We start from the raw sequence: 16,408 nt of genomic DNA, 5'->3' as shown, positions 1-16,408 counted from the left end.
ATGTCTCCAGAAGCATGAGCTGTGCATAACATACTGGTCACTGCAACGTACTGGTCACTACAACGGCAGTTTGCAATTTTCACTCGGCAACATCCACTGCTGCTCTGGAAAACACCCATATAGTCAAAATCCTTACCACCAATATGGCACTTCTTCCTTTCTGAGCTTTGCACTGTGCCTCAAAAATTGTTTTCTACCACATATGGGTATCGGTGTACTCAGGAGAAATTGCATAACAAATTTTGGGGTCCATTTTCTCCTGCTATCCTTGTGAAAACTAAAAATTGGGGTCTAAAGCAACATTTTTGTGGGAAAAATATTATTTTTTTCATTTTCACAGATGGGAGGAAGGTGGAACTTGATGGACCTAGGTATTTGTTCAACCTACATAGTTACTATGTTACTATGTAACGTTGTAAAATTCTGTGAAGCACCTGTGGGTTCAAGGTTCTCACCACACATTTAGATAAATTCCTTGAGGGTCTACTTACCAAAATGGGGTCACTTGTGGGGTTTTTCCACTGTTTAGGCACATCAGGGGCTCTTCAAATGTGATATGACACCCGCAGACCATTCCATCAAAGTCTGCTCTCCAAACCGCCACTCCTTTTCTGAGCTCTGCCGTGCGCCCAAACAGTGGTTTTCCCCCACATATGGAGTATCTGCGTACTCAGGAGAAATTGCACAACAAATTTTGGGTCCCATTTTCTCCTGTTACCTTTGTGAAAATAAAACAATTGGTGCTAAAAGAACATTTTTGTGGGAAAAATGTGAAATTTTAATTTTTACGACCCAATGTTATACATTGTCTTTATGAGATAACTCTGGAACGCTTCAACGGATTCCACTGATTCTGAGCTTGTTTTTTTTATGACTTATTGTACTTCATGAGAGTGGTAAAATTTATTTGATATGACTTGCGTTTAGCTGTGAAAAAAATAGAAAATTGACAAAAATCTTGAAAATGTAGCAATTTTCAAACTTTGAATTCTTATGCCCTTAAATCAGAGAGATATGTCACACAAAATAGTTAATAAATAACATTTCCCACATGTCTACTTTACATCAGCACAATTTTTAAAAAATCTTTTTTTTTGTTTGTTAGGAAAGGGTTAAAATTGACCAAAATTTACAAAACCATTTTTTTAGGGAGCACATTACATTTGAAGTGACTTTGAGGGGTCTATATGACAGAAAATACCCAAAATTGACACAGTTCTAAAAACTGCACCCCTCAAGGTGCTCAAAACCACATTCAAAAAGTTTATTAACCCTTTGGGTGCGTCACAAGAATTTTTTGAATGTGGAAAAAAAATGAAAATTTTACTTTTTTTCTCAACAATTTTACTTAAGACCCAAATTGTTTTATTTTTGCAAAGGTAACAGTAAAAAATGGACCCAAAAATTTGTTGTGCAATTTATCCTGAGCATGCCGATACCCCATATGTGGGGGAAAGCCACTGTATGGGTGCATGGCAGAGCATGGCAGAGAAGTGAAGGAGCTCCATTTGTCTTTTTGAATGTAAAATTTGCTGGGATAATTAGCCGCCGTGTTTGGAGAGCCCATGATGTGTCTAAACAATGGAAACCGCTCACAAGTGATGCTATTTTGAAAACTAGACCCCTAAGGGAACTTATCTAGATGTGTGGTGAGCACCTTGAACCCCCAGGTGCTTCACAGAATTTTAGAACTTTGATCTGTGAAAATGAAATATATATTTTTCCCACAAAAATGTTGTTTTAACCTCAATTTTTTTCATTTTCACAAGTATAGCATGAGAAAATGGACCCCAAAATTTGTTGTGCAATTTCTTCTGAGTACACCGATACCCTATTTGTGGTCAAAAACTACTTTTGAAGCACAATGCAGAGCTCAGAAGGGAAGAATCGCCATATTGAAATTCAGATTTTGCTGGAATGGTTTGAGGAGACCATGTCACATTGGCAGAGCCCTGGAGGTGCCAGAACAACAGAAACCCCCCATATGTGACCTCATTTTACAAACTACACCCCCCAATGAATTCATCCATGGGTGCAGTGATCATATTGACACCACATGTGCCTCAAAATTTTTATACCATTGGGCGATGAAGAAAGAATAAATTGCATTTTTACTACTAAAATGTTGTTTTAGCCCCAAGTTTTTAATTTTTCTGAGGGATAATAAGAGAAATGTTTACAAAAAACTGAGCTTCATTTTTTCCTCAGTGCATCAATACCCTACATATAATCGGGAAATACTTTTCAGGCACAGTGCAAAGCTCAGAAGGGAAGGAGTGCCATATTATAGTGCAGATTTAACTGTTATGGTTTGAGGATGGCATGACCCTCATGATGGCATGAGGAAGAGCCCTTGAGGTGCCAGAATAGCTGGACCCCCCATAAGTGACCCCATTTTACAAACTACACCTCTCAACGCAGTCATCTAGGGGCACAGTGATCATATTGACACTACGGCCACGGCCCCACTATCAGTATTTGGTCAATATTTTTTCTCCGGAGTGGGAGCCAAAACCAGGTGAGGAATAATCAAACAAAAGGTATAATAGAAACAAGTCACCAATTCTGCATTTATCACCCACTCCTGGTTTTAACTCTCACTCCTGAGAAAAAATACTGACCAAATACTGACCAAATACTTATAATGGGGCAGTGGCCTACGGGTGAGTCACAGAATTTTATACCATTGGGCAATGAAGAAAAAATTACATTTTTACCACCAAAATTGTTTTAGCCCCAGATTTTACATTTTCACAAGGGGAAGTGGGTAAACATGGCACCAAAATTTGTCCCACAATTTATGCTGAACATGGCAATACCCCATATGTGGCTGTACAGTACTGATTAGCCACACAGCAAGACTTCGGAGGGAAGCAGATTTTCCTAGAATAGTTTGTAGACTCCATATACACAGCTCCAGAAGAGCAGAAAGCTTCCTCCCGCAAGTGACCCCATTTTGGAAATTATATCCCTTTGAGAATTTATCTATAGGTGTAGTGACGATTTTGACTTTATGGGTGTTTTACGGTGCGATTACAGTGACACCAGATTTATATTGGGTTTTTAAGTTTGGCTGCTGTCACACTAAAAGACGCTTTTTTTGCAAAAGCTAGTTTTTGCATCGCCATATTTTGAGAGCTGTAATTTTTCCATATTTCAGCCGACAGAGTCATGTGACGGCTTGTTTTTTGCAGGGCGACTTGACATTTTTATTGGTACCATCACATGATAGTTTTTGATCGCTTTCTATTCCGATTTTTGGGAGGCAGAATGGGAGGCAAAATCCAATAATTCAGGAATTGTTTTTCTGTTTTTTTTATATGCCGTTCGGCGTGTGGTAAAATTGATAAGATAACTTTATTGTTTGGGTCAGTTTGTACTTACAGTGATACCACATTTCTATAGTTTTTTTTATGTTTTGGCGCTTTTACACAATAAAAATTATTTTATAGAAAAAATAATTATTTTTGCATTCTGTATTTTTTCATTGTATTCTGAAAAGCTATAGCTTTCTTATTTTACGGCTGATCGAGCTGTACGGCAGCTTGATTTTTGCAGGACAAGATAACGTTTTTAGTGATACCATTTTTATTTACATTCGTCTTTTTGATCGCATTTTATTCCACTTTTTATTTGGCGGTACGGCGAAAAAGCATAATTTTTGCCCCCCCCCCCCTTTTTTTTTTACGGTGTTCAGTGAAGGGGTTAACTAGTGTGACAGTTTTATGGGGCAGGTTGTTCCAGATGTGGCAGTACCAAACGTGTATTTTTTTTTTACATAAAACTACACATTTATCAGTAATATTTATATATATATATATATATATATATATATATATATATATATATATACACTAGATGGTGGCCCGATTCTAACGCATCGGGTATTCTAGAATAGGTATGCGGCCGACCGGGCGCAATCAGCAGAGCGGTATTTAAATTTGGCGCCAAAATCGCTGATTGGTCGAGGCCGGCAACCGCGACCAATTAGCAAAGTGGTGTTAAAATTTTACGCCTATATCGCAGATTGGTCACGGCCGGCAGTCGCGACTAATCAGCAGAGCGGGGTTTAAATTTGGCGGCAATAATGCTGATTGGTTGCGGCCGGCGGTCGCGACCAATCAGCAGAGCGGTGTTTAAATTTGTCGCCAATAATGCTGGTTATTCGTGACCGGTAACCGCGACCAATGAGCAGAGCGGTGTTTAAATATGGCGCCAATATCGCTGATTGGTCGTGGTGGCCGGCCGCGACCAATCAGCGAAGCGGTGTTTAAATTTGGCGCCAATATCGCTGATTGGTCACGGCTGGTGGTTGCGACTAATCAGCAGAGCGAGGTTTAAATTTGGCGCCCATCTCGCTGATTGGTCGCTGTAGCCGGCCGCGATCAATCAGCGTCGTATTAGTGTGGGCCCGGGAGCGGCGCTGCTTGTGCGGCTCCGTATTAGCGAGGACCGGGGAGAGGCGCTGCCTGTGCGGCTCCTTCTGCTGCGAGAACCCGGGAGATGAGCGGCTGCTCGCAGCAGAAGCATCCCGATCGGCGGCGCCGCTCCCCGGTCCTCCGTTCACACTTGCTGTCGGGAGATCAGCGGGCCAAGCCGCTGATCTTCCAACGTTAGCCGCATGGAGGTCAGCGGCGCCGGTCGGGGTAGTTGTGCTGCTAGCGCCGCTCATCTCCGCTGACCTCCGTCCGCCAAATGAGCCGCTAACGGCCGCCATCTTTTTTCAGAAATCCCGCGGCGCTGATTGGCCGCTCATTGGTTCGGCAGCGGCCAATCAGCGCCGCGGGATTTCTGAAAAAAGATATATATATATCTATTTATTATTTTCCGTTTTTTTTTTTAAATATTTTTTTAATTAGTACCACTATGGGACTTTCAATTTTAGCAGTCTGATTACAGTTATAAAGCAAAGCAATGCAGGAGCACTGCTATGTCTTATAACTGTCTGTTCTGCACTGACACAAGTTAGTTAGATCATATACTGTGCGTTTATGCACGCCCTTCCGAGACGGATGCAGACCTGGGTTGCTCAGGGAGATACTCAAAATACAGATGACCTGGTTGGCCTAGTGGAAAGGTGCTAGGTGGTCGAGAAGTCATTAGGGAAACCAGGTGTCACCCCCCCCCCCGCACTGGGTTACTCAAAAGGAGACTGACTAAAAAAAAGGGTTACTAGACCGGTGTCCGGGTCCGGGGCACATAGCCGCTCATCCCATGTCAACCGAACCGATGGACTGCGCCTAGGGTGGCGTGGTTTATGCTTCTCTGGCCTGCAGTGTGGACTGTCAACCCGGGAAGGGGCCACAGACATGTCCCATGTTGATAAATGGAGTACTGGTGTCTGGATTCTTGGACACGCGGAGCTTAGTGATCCTCATAAGGGCCACCATCCTCCACCAGTTGATCCCCGAAAGGATTGTGGGCATTCACAGGGACGCCAGAGTGACCATAGAAACAAACTGGGGCACTGAGTCTCATGAGGTTGGAGTGGTTAAGGGCCTGGTTATAATAGGGCGGGACTTTAACTTATTCTGGGATTCATGGCGAAAAGGGAGTTACCAAGTGACTCGGATAAGAGGAGGTTCGTCCGTAAAAAAAAAAAAAAAACATTGCTGTCGGAGGCGGATGGGTTTCCCCAGTGTGTGCTTGGGGTCGAGGAGGACGAGACAGCAACCCATGAGGCCGACATCCCTGAGATGGGGGCTTCCAGCTAGAACGTTGGTACTGCTCAACTGGAGGACCTTACGTTAAAAGGGGCGTTGGATAATGTGACTGTGTTAAACGGGGTTGCTCAAGAGCCGGGGGCCGTCATCAGGTTTCCACACTTTGCAATAAACGGAGATTTGCTATATCGGGTGACTAAGCTAGGGGGAAAGGTATTAGAGCAACTGGTAGAACAACCTGGCCCATTATCATGTTTTGGGTGGTCATCTGGGTGTAGACGAGACCCAAGAGTGGATTCTTCGTACGTTTTAGTGGCCCGGATGTCACCGACAGATTTCAAACTATTGTAGGTCCTGTTCCACTTGCCAGCTAACCGCCCCAATCTCTCACTTACGGAGTCCCCTAGTGCCGTTACCCATTATAGAGGTCCCATTGGATCGCATTGCCATGGATCTAGTCGGACCCTTGGTAAAGTCCCCCCGAGAGCATCAATATATCCTGGTGGTCCTGGACTACGCAACACAGTTCCCGGAGGCGGTTCCCTTAGGAAACTCCCCAGCCAGAAGTATAGCCCAAGAACTGGTCCATATCTTTTCCCGGCCCGTCCTGCTAAAGGAGATTCTGAAAGACCAACGAACTCCATTCATGTCCAAAGTGATAAGAAAATTGTGTAAAACCATCGAGATTATGCAACTCAGGACATCGGTATACCATCCACAAATGGCCTGGTAAAGAGGTTTATTAAAACCCTGAATGCCATGCTCAAGAAGGTCGTGGATTAGGATGGTTGAGACTGGGACTGCCTACTCCCGTATCTGCTGTTTTCCATCAGGGAAGTTCCACAGGCCTCAATGGGGTTCTCTCCATTTGAACTGTTGTATGCACGGCACCCACGGGGTCTCCTGGATGTTGCAAAAGAGACATGGGAAGCAGCAGTTACACCCCACAGGAGCTGTAACCACTCCCCTAGCTCTGACTGACAGCCAGCTGCAATGCAGAGGGAGTCAGGGCCGGGGACTATTTTTCATTTGACCTGGTTTATGATGCATGTTTTAACAAACTAGTCGAAGATTAAACTCCTTTAAGACCAATGACGGGCATAACACGTCATGAGCGGGTGTCAGTTCCCACACCATGACTTGCTATGCCTTTCATGACTTTGAACTGTCACTGCGCAGTGACAGTTCAGTGCCAACAGCTGTCAGTGACAGCTGAGCGGCAGGGGAAGAGGTGCGGGGATCCATGGTATTCAGTCCACGCACCCAAAGGGCTGTGATCAGTCAGTCAATCTAAACTACAATTTTGGGGATCTATTTTCTCTTGTTACACTTGTGAAAATAAATTTGGGGCTAAAAGATCATTTTTGTGGAAAAAAAATGTCATTTTTTTTAATTTTACGGCTCTATGTTATAAACTTCTGTGAAGCACCTGGGAGGTCAAAGTGCTCACCACACATCTAGACAAGTTCCTTGAGGGGTCTAGTTTCCACTATTTAGGCACATCAGGGGCTCTCCAAATGTGACATGGCGTCCGCTCTCGATTACAGCCAATTTTGCTTTCAAAAACTTAAACGGTGCTCCTTCCCTTCCGAGCCCTGCTGTACACCCAAACAGTGGTTTTCCCCCACATGTGGGGTATCAGCGCACTCAGGAGAAATTGCACAACAAATTTTGTTGTCCATTTTCTCCTGATACCCTTGTAAAAGTAAAAAAAAAAATGGGTCTAAAATAAAAGTTTTGTGAAAAAATTTAAATGTTTATTTTTTCCTTCCACGTTGCTGTTCCTGTGAAGCACGTGAAGGGTTAATAAACTTCTTGAATGTGGTGTTGATCACCTTGAGGGGTGCAGTTTTTAGAATTGTGCAAGTGACTTCAAATGTGATGTGGTCCCTAAAAAAAATGGTTTTGTAAATTTTGTTGGAAAAATGAGAAATCACTGGTCAACTTTTAACCCTTATAACTTGCTAGCAAAAAAAAATTATGTTTTAAATATTGTGCTGATATAAAGTAGACATGTGGGAAATGTTATTTATCAGCTATTTTGTGTGACATATCTCTCTGATTTAAGGGCTTAAAATTCAAAGTTTGAAAATTGTGAAATTTTCAAAATTTTTGCCAAATTTCTGATTTTTCACAAAAATTGCAAGTCTTATTGAAAAACTTTTACCACTATCACAAAGTACAATTTGTAGCGAAAAAAACAACTCAGAATCAGTGGGATCTGTTGAAGCGTTCCAGAGTAATTACCTCATAAAGTGACAGTGGTCAGATTTAAAAAATGAGGCTCGGTGATTAACTTACAAAGTGGATTGATCTTTAAGGGGTTAAACGAAAAGCATTCCTCTGACTACCTCATTAAACAGCTGAGTGAGCTGATCCATCATACTATCTACAAGTGCTTCTCACTAAATTAGAATATCAAAAGTTAATTTATTTCAGCTCAATTCAAAAAGTGAAACTCCTATATTATATAGAGTCATTACAAACAGAGTGATCTATTTCAAGTGTTTATTTCTGTTAATGTTGATGATTATGGCTTACAGCCAATGAAAATACAAAAGTCGTTATCTCAATAAATTAGAATACTTTATAACAACAGCTTGAAAAATGTTTTTAAAATCCGAAATGTTGGCCTACTGAAATGTATGTTCAGTAAATGCACTCAATACTTGGTCGGGGCTCCTTTTGCATCAATTACTGCATCAATGTGGCGTGGCATGGAGGCGATCAGCCTGTGGCATTGCTGAGGTGTTATGGTAGCCCAGGTTGCTTTGATAGCAGCCTTCAGCTCGTCTGCATTGTTGGGTCTGGTGTCTCTTATCTTCCTCTTGACAATACCCCATAGATTCTCTATGGGGTTAAGGTCAGGCGAGTTTGCTGGCCAATCAAGCACAGTGATACTGTTGTTTTTAAACCAGGTATTGGTACTTTTGGCAGTGTGGACAGGTGCCAAGTCCTGCTGGAGAATGAAATTTCCATCTCCAAAAAGCTTGTCGGCAGAGAGAAGCATGAAGTGCTCTAAAATTTCCTGGTAGACGGCTGTGCTGACTTTGGTCTTGATAAAACACAGTGGACCTACAGCAGCAGATGACATGGCTTCCCAAACCATCACTGATTATGGAAACTTCACACTAGACCTCAAGCAGCTTGGATTGTGGCCTCTCCACTCTTCCTCCAGACTCTGGGACCTTGATTTCCAAATGAAAATTGGAACTCTGGGACCTTGTGGAGTGTGTTAATTATTCTAATTTACTGAGATAATGACTTTTGTGTTTTCATTGGCTGTAAGCCATAATCATCAACATTAACAGAAATAAACACTTGAAATAGATCACTCTGTTTGTAATGACTCTATATAATATATGAGTTTCACTTTTTGTATTGAAGAACTGAAATAAACTTGTTGATGATATTCTAATTTAGTGAGAAGCACCTGCATATCTTTGCAAATAGAGACAATAATTCATGCGGCAAAAACACATGCAAATATGTATACAAAAATGCAAGTGAGCTGAGGTGCGGGATTCATGCGGAAAGTCAGCTGTGTGAAAGCCTGAACAAACACTGATCATGGGAACGTACCCTTAAGATGATTTTGTACATTCTGATAGATTTTTTCCAATCCCCATATTTACATAACTATGGAACAGAATAGTGTGATATGTACAATATATCTTTACTAATAGTATATAATAATCCATATTAATATGAAGCCGATCCGTGTGCACGACACCTAACATAACCTGTCATGTTAATGTGCATGTTATGACATAAGGAGTCTATCAGAAGAGGATTTTACATGTCAGCAGGGCAGTGTTTGCCCTATAGTGACTGGCTTGGAGGGAATGATAAGACAAGATAAGGGTTGCCTAGTCACCGCTTCCTGATTTTATGCACATATATTATAGGCACATTATATGTCTCCTCAGCAGGATAAAAAAAGAGTTCACTCTCATGAGTCTATTATAGTGGGTGGTAATTCTGCACAATTCTGATAGCATGACTGTGTTTTCCAGCAAATGACACCGCACTGGGGTGAAACACAAGACCCAGAGCAGCATGGGCAGCCTGCTTTATCAGTGGGACACACAAAGCCATCTCTAGCAATTGTTTTGTGTGCTCTGGGAAACGTATAAGCCGGTATGACCTGTGACACACAACAAGGGACAACACACATACCAACCCTTTACTATCTCCGTCACACCCATCAAACCTCCCATACAACCTGTTCCCTGTGTCACTGCACGCTTCCCATACAGAAAGGCAACTTGTGCTCCTGCCAACTCTTACCGTCTCGCTCAAAGCTTCCAATTGCTCCCAGATTTCAAGGTAAATATGGGTTACAGAGCTGTTTTCGCAGAGCAGCTGAAGATCGGACAATTTTAAGCGTAATTTGTGTATATGTGCATGGATGAATGAATTGTCATACACTGTCATTGGGATCTGCTGGCAATCGTGTCTGTGTACATGGCTACTAACCACAATCTTATTCCTGTGCACCCAGTTTGTCACATTTATTATATAACACTACACCGTCCAATGAATAACTGAAAAATGTATTAATAGTATTAAGACACTGCTGGTAATCTGATCTAATATTACACATTACCATCTATCTATCTACCTATTGATCTACAATTTAACATCAGAAAAAAAATTCAAGTTTTATATTTTTATTTTTTTGTATTCATTATTTTTTATGTAACCCTTTATAGTTAATACTACATTTTCTCTCTAAAAATAAAAGAGGAAAATACAAACCATTTGGCGATGTAGTATACATATCTACATATTGGAAATCCAGGGGTTTATATTGTTATCTTAGTAGTTATTGATATTTAGGATTTAGTTGTCATTTGCACTGCACAGTATATATGTATTTAGTGCTCATATGCTACCTCTATATAACTAACAGCCCAAAATTACCTCCCTCCCTTAAAATAAACACACATAAAACTTCTTTACGGCCAATATGTGTGGTTTCCACCACTTTCTATTGAAATCAAACAACTTGACAACATTACATCATTGGGTACCCAACAGCGTATGATGACCTCCACTCAGTATGATGGTGCCACAACCATCCAACTCAGTATGATGACTCCCACAGCTCTTCACCCAGCATGATGGCCCCCTCAGCTCCTTTCTCAGTATGATGGCCTCCACAGTCATTCACTCAGTATGTTGCCCTCACAGCCACTCACTCAGTGTGATAACCTCCATACTCCCCCAATCAGTATGATGGCCCCCACAGCCCCTCATTCAGTATTATGACTCCCTCAGAACCCTCACTCAGTATATTGACCTCTCAGCCACTCCTTTAATGTGATAACCCCCATAGTCCCTCATTCAGTATGTTGCCCCCCACAGCCCCTCACTCATTATGTTAGCCTCCTAGTCCCTCACTCATTATGATGGCCCCCCTCAGTCCACCAATCAGTATGATGGCCCCATAGTCTCCCACTCAATATGATGGCCCCCACAGTCCCCCATTCAATATGATTGCCCCCACTCAGTATGAGGGTCCTTACAGCCCCCTACTCAGCATAATGGCTACCACATATGTCCACTCAGTATGATTTCTCCACAGCCCCCCACTCAGTATAAGGGCCCCCACAGTCCCCATTTAGTATGATAGCCCCCACTCAGTATTAGGGTTGTTACAGCCTCCCACTTAGTATGACGGCCACCCCAACCCCCACTCAGTATGATACCTCCACAGCCACCTACCCATTCTGTTCAATATTATCCACATCCTGAATATGTGGACACAGCTGAAGTTGTGACATCAGGCGGCTCCATAGCGGTCACGTGTTTTGCTGCTATAGCCGTTGGCCAGAATCCAGTACATAAGGTAGCCTGCAAAATGCAACAATAAAAAGGTGAGTATAATCAAATGTTCCAACAGTGAACACTGGTACATTTTAGACTGTGTGCAATCAAATGTTATCAGATGGATTTAGAGTATTCTTGCCTGCATCAGCTCATTCATAAGCTAAATATTTCATTGCACACTGTACAGCAGGGATCCCCAGCCTATGGCTCAGAAGCCACATGTGGCTTGCAGGACCATGATGTGTGGCTTGCAGCTTCCTGCAAGCTTGGTGAAATAGCATCATAGCAACAGCTATTCAGAGCTGGTCTCCAGATGAACAGCAAATCTGGATGTGCATATACTGGCATATTAAATAGGCACTCCCATCAAAGTTTTTATCCTCTTAATATATTGCAATCATTATATTATATAACACTGTGCACTTACAATTGCTCATTTTGCCTTTCTACCCAGCTAATTCTTCTCTTTTCTCTGCTCTGTGTAGAAACAGAAATTCTCTTTTCCCTGCATTTATCATTCCCCTCTTCAACTCCTGACCCAGCTGCTCCACCCCACCCGCCAGGGACTTTTACAGTGACTCTTGACTCATGCAGGGAAAAGAGACTTCCTGTTTCTACATAGAGCTTAGAAGGAGTCAGCTAGTCAGTTTTTAATCACGTGATGTTATACACCTAATGGGAGAGAGATGAATTAACTGGGTAGAAAGGCAAAATGAGCAATTGTAAGTACACAGTGCCGTATAATATGATGACTGCAATACAATAAGAGGATAAAAACGTTGATGTTTCTTTAAGCAAGTGCTAAGCTGGACATAGGATGATACTGCCAGATAGAGAAGATGATTGAGGCTGGATGCGATAGTGTGGGGGTTGATGCAAGAATACTGAATAAGGGTAATGTGGGAACCCTTGGATGAAAGTATACTGCCTTGGTGTGAATTCTGTAGTGAAGCTTTCGCTGTCATTATACCGATAAAAGGGGCTCTGGGTGTCACTACTGTGGGGGAAACATGAAGTAAGAAAGGTTGGAGATCACTGATTATTAACAATCAAAAAGGATGCTGCCAATGTTTTTTAGAGAGTGAAAGACAACAGCATTGTGCAGATTGCCACACATTGGCAAGATATAACAATATAGTACCAAGTCTTATTGTACCCACCTAGTGCCTTCACAGTACCAAAGTGGTCCATCATAGAGTAGACACGCTTCATCTTATACTTTGCATTCTGTATTAAGTTAACTCTGTTGTAGAGAAGTAGCAGACGGCCATACTGTATCTAGAAAGTCTTGTTTATTTACTTGATCAGTAATTCATATCCATGTTGCTGACAGCCGCAAGTTGTAGCTGCCAACCATTCACTATGGAGATCTAGCCTAATTAACAAGAAAATGGATTTTGCCATTTATTTAGGCCAACTGGTGGATAGGAAAAAGCACTTTAGACTACCTGAAAAGAAACTTACATTGCAGAGTTGACATTTTTTCCATTTTGTTACATTTGTGATTGGCTGCAGTCGATGTGGGATTTTATTTACTAGTAGCCATCACAAGGGGAGCTCAGGGTATACAGATGTAGACAGCTTCCATTGAGCTAAATGGGAATATTATAATGATGCTTGCAGTGTGCTCCACCTAGTAATTGTTAATAGTAAAAATACATGCCATTAACCATTGTATAACTAAATCTTATACATAACTTTCCTTCTAACTACTGCCAAGTTAATGCTTGTTGTCAGTAATATTATTTCAAAATTTACAAAACGTTGGTGGCTATATGCTCTAAGTACATCACTATTCTATAAAACACAGATGCTATCTCGAATGTGAGCTGTACTTTGTCCTCCCTTATCTGGCTTATGACCCCTCATTTATGTGATACAAAGACATAATAAAGAACATGTTCTTGTCTGAGTCATTCTACATAATCAATATAGTGTTTAGGCAGAGTGGTGCAATGAGCGAATGCCAGTGACAGTGATCAATGCTCTACTTCTTAATGGGAATCTGTCAGCAGGATTTCACACCCCAAACTTACATGCATATATAGTTCTTTCAAAGACAAGTCCAATAAAACCTTATCATGGCCAGTTTGCTTCACCATTACTGAGAAATCAGCATTTGAATTGATATATAAATGACGCTGAAGAACTATTTATAGATCTAAAGCCTCTGTCACTGCAGCTCTATTCCCCGCCCAGCGCTGCCTCCTCCTGCTTGACTGACAGCTACTATTCTGTGTGACTTCAGGAAAAAGAGTCGTCAAGCAGGAAGAGATGGCACTGGCGGGGAATAGAGCTGGAGTGACAGAGGCTTCAGATCTACAATACCTATTCAGTCTCATTTGCATACCAGTTCAAATGCTTATTTCTTAGTAATTGAGGAATGTGGCCAACAATGGGTCTGTGCACATGTGAGTGTGTTTCCATGGACTATGTGTTTGTGGGCAAAACACACTGACATGTCCATTTTTACCAGCAGCACAGGCCACAAAACGTCCTGCACACTGATGTAAAATGGATCACATCCATGTGTCATTATTGTGACAAATACTGGCGCCTGGGAAAAGCCGCACATTAAGTGCTGAATACTACTGTCATCATTGTAGCCTAGTCTCTCTGCGATCAGCTACACCAGGCAACACTGATAATTGTAGTCAGCAGGCGCCGTCTTTGACTAGCACATATTAAATAATTACAAAAAAAATGGTCTTCGGTCCCCTTTCATTTTCCGAACCAGCTGAGGGAAACCAGCTGAGGGAAAGCCGACAACTGGGGGCTGATGTTATTATTCTGTTAAATGGGCCAATAGCCATAAAGGTTCCCAGGCTATTAATAGCTCACAGCTGTTTGCTTAGCCTTTACTGGTTAATAAAAGACTGACCCCCCCCAAAAAAAAATGACATGGGGTCCCCCTAATATTACTTACCAGCAAAAGCTAAACAGACAGTTGTGGGCTGATATTAATAGCCTGGGAAGGGGTCATGGATATTGGCTCCCTCCCAGGCTAAGAACATCAGCCCTTAGCCGCCCCAGCAATGGCGCATCCATAAGATGCTTTGCTCTTCCCACTTGCCCTGGTTTGGTGGCAAGCGGGGTACTATTTGTAGGGTTGATGTCAGCTTTGTATTGTCAGCTGACATCAAGCCCAGGGGTGTCTATCAGAATCTACAGAGAATAAAGTCCTTTATTTGAAATAAATACTCCCCAACCCTCTTTTACCCATTTATTGTCCAAATATAAATAAAAAAAACACAGAATTTAGTAATACATATACGAATGCTGCTGGGCTGGAGGGCATGCGGGAAATGACAGGTTCCCTTTAATAATAAAGTCAAAGCATTGACCATACACAAGCAAATAACTGAATTAATGAATCAGTGATGATTTTTTTTTTTTATGAGAATATCTCTTTAACTTCTTTTCATTTAGAACATGTGTTGCAAAAGACTACCAAAAGCTTTATTACATTCACAGCAGATAAATTCCCGCCCCAGAAATAAGTTACAGTAAAAATGGATACAAAACATAGACAAAAAACGTTTTCTGTGCTGCTTTAAAAGATACTGAGCTTTTCTTTCTCTCAAGACATTCATAGCCATTCTAGATATACCCTGGTATCCTTTGTCTCAGGATGAATTACACAATGTATCAACGTGCTATCACTTTTTACATATGAAGGTTTTTCTGATTCTCTGAAACAACTCTGCCATCATGAATACTACATAGAATAGTAGCTGTCAGCAGCTGCCAATGACTTTTAGACAGATGGTAATGGAATGTAGGACTCTGCAACACTTTTAATCACAAATTCTTCTATTGAAACAAATTTTATGAATGCATGATTGTGCAAAAGTGTGGATGTTAAAAGTTTACAATAAAAGATAGTAGTCATTTTAAAGGTACAATACTGTGTTTATATTGTCTCTCCGATTTAGAATGCCCCCAAGTATATTTGCACGGCATAGCTCAGAGATTGACTGGTGTGAAGCTAATTACTTGCATTCAGAATATGTAGCAGAGTACTACAACACGGTAAGTTCCTTCAAGCTGCATAGATTTCCGCTTTCCTCTCCATGCCTGTAATCTTAAAAATTGCATCTAAGTCTTCCCTGTATGCAATGCTTATACCTTGTTGTTTAGCTTCTTTTTAGCTCAGCTGTAATGCACCACATTCCAAATTATTATGAAAATACTATTTTTCTATGATTTTCCTGAATGGTAAATGCAAATGAGTCAGTACACTGTTCAAATCATCAACCGTTAGAGTATAAATCACATTTTATTGGACAAACCTCCCAATGATGACAGTATTTGTTTCAAAACTAGAAGACTCAAAATGCACTTTTCCAAATTATTATGCACAATAGAGTTTCCAAACATTTTATAGGCTGTAAAGAACTGGAAATAGTCATTTGTTGAATTTGCAGCATTAAGAGGTCACACTTACTGAAATCAAAAGCTTTTTCGATCAAAAACATCTCAAGAGGCCCAAGTTACATGTTAACATAGGACCCCTTCTTTGATATCACCTTCACAATTCTTGCATCCATTGAACTTGTGCGGTTTTGGATAGTTTCTACTTGAATTTCTTTGCAGGATGTCAGAATGAACTCCCAGAGCTGCTGTTTTAATGTGAACTGCCTCCCACCCTCATAGATCTTTTGCTTGAGGATACTCCAAAGGTTCACAATAGGGTTGTGGTCAGGAGGATGGTGACCACATCATGAGTTTCTCAGCTTTGCTACGGATGGCTCAGGTTCTTCTTCTTATACGATGGAAGAAAGTGTTCAGTCAGAAACTATATACTTTGCCGAGGTAATTTTCACACCTTCAGGAACCCTAAAGAGGCCTACCAGCTCTCTCCACATGATTCTGTCCCAAAACACGACTCTGCCATCTCCTTGCTGACT

At 41.4% G+C, this 16,408-nt stretch overlaps 1 protein-coding gene across 2 annotated transcripts in view; it reads left to right on the top strand.

Moving 5' to 3' along the window:
- Positions 1–9,861: 9,861 nt before the first annotated feature.
- Positions 9,862–16,408, top strand: part of ACER1 (alkaline ceramidase 1) — a 42,550-nt gene continuing 36,003 nt past the window's right edge. Inside the window, exons 1-2 of one of the 2 annotated variants that reach the window (XM_073686280.1) lie at positions 9,862–9,992; positions 15,434–15,530. In XM_073686280.1, coding sequence (XP_073542381.1) covers positions 15,435–15,530 — 96 coding nt within the window. In that variant the 5' untranslated portion in view covers positions 9,862–9,992; position 15,434. Of the gene's footprint in view, positions 9,993–15,433; positions 15,531–16,408 lie in introns of those variants that run through there. The other variant, XM_073686281.1, reaches the window with a different exon arrangement.

This window comes from Phyllobates terribilis, unplaced genomic scaffold, assembly GCF_046119375.1.
Source record: "Phyllobates terribilis strain yellow unplaced genomic scaffold, ASM4611937v1 Scaffold_1__5_contigs__length_1240528914, whole genome shotgun sequence".
Taxonomy (NCBI): Eukaryota; Metazoa; Chordata; class Amphibia; order Anura; family Dendrobatidae; genus Phyllobates; species Phyllobates terribilis.
The sequence above is the reverse complement of the archived record's forward strand: the minus strand, read 5'-3'. Positions and strand labels throughout refer to the sequence as shown.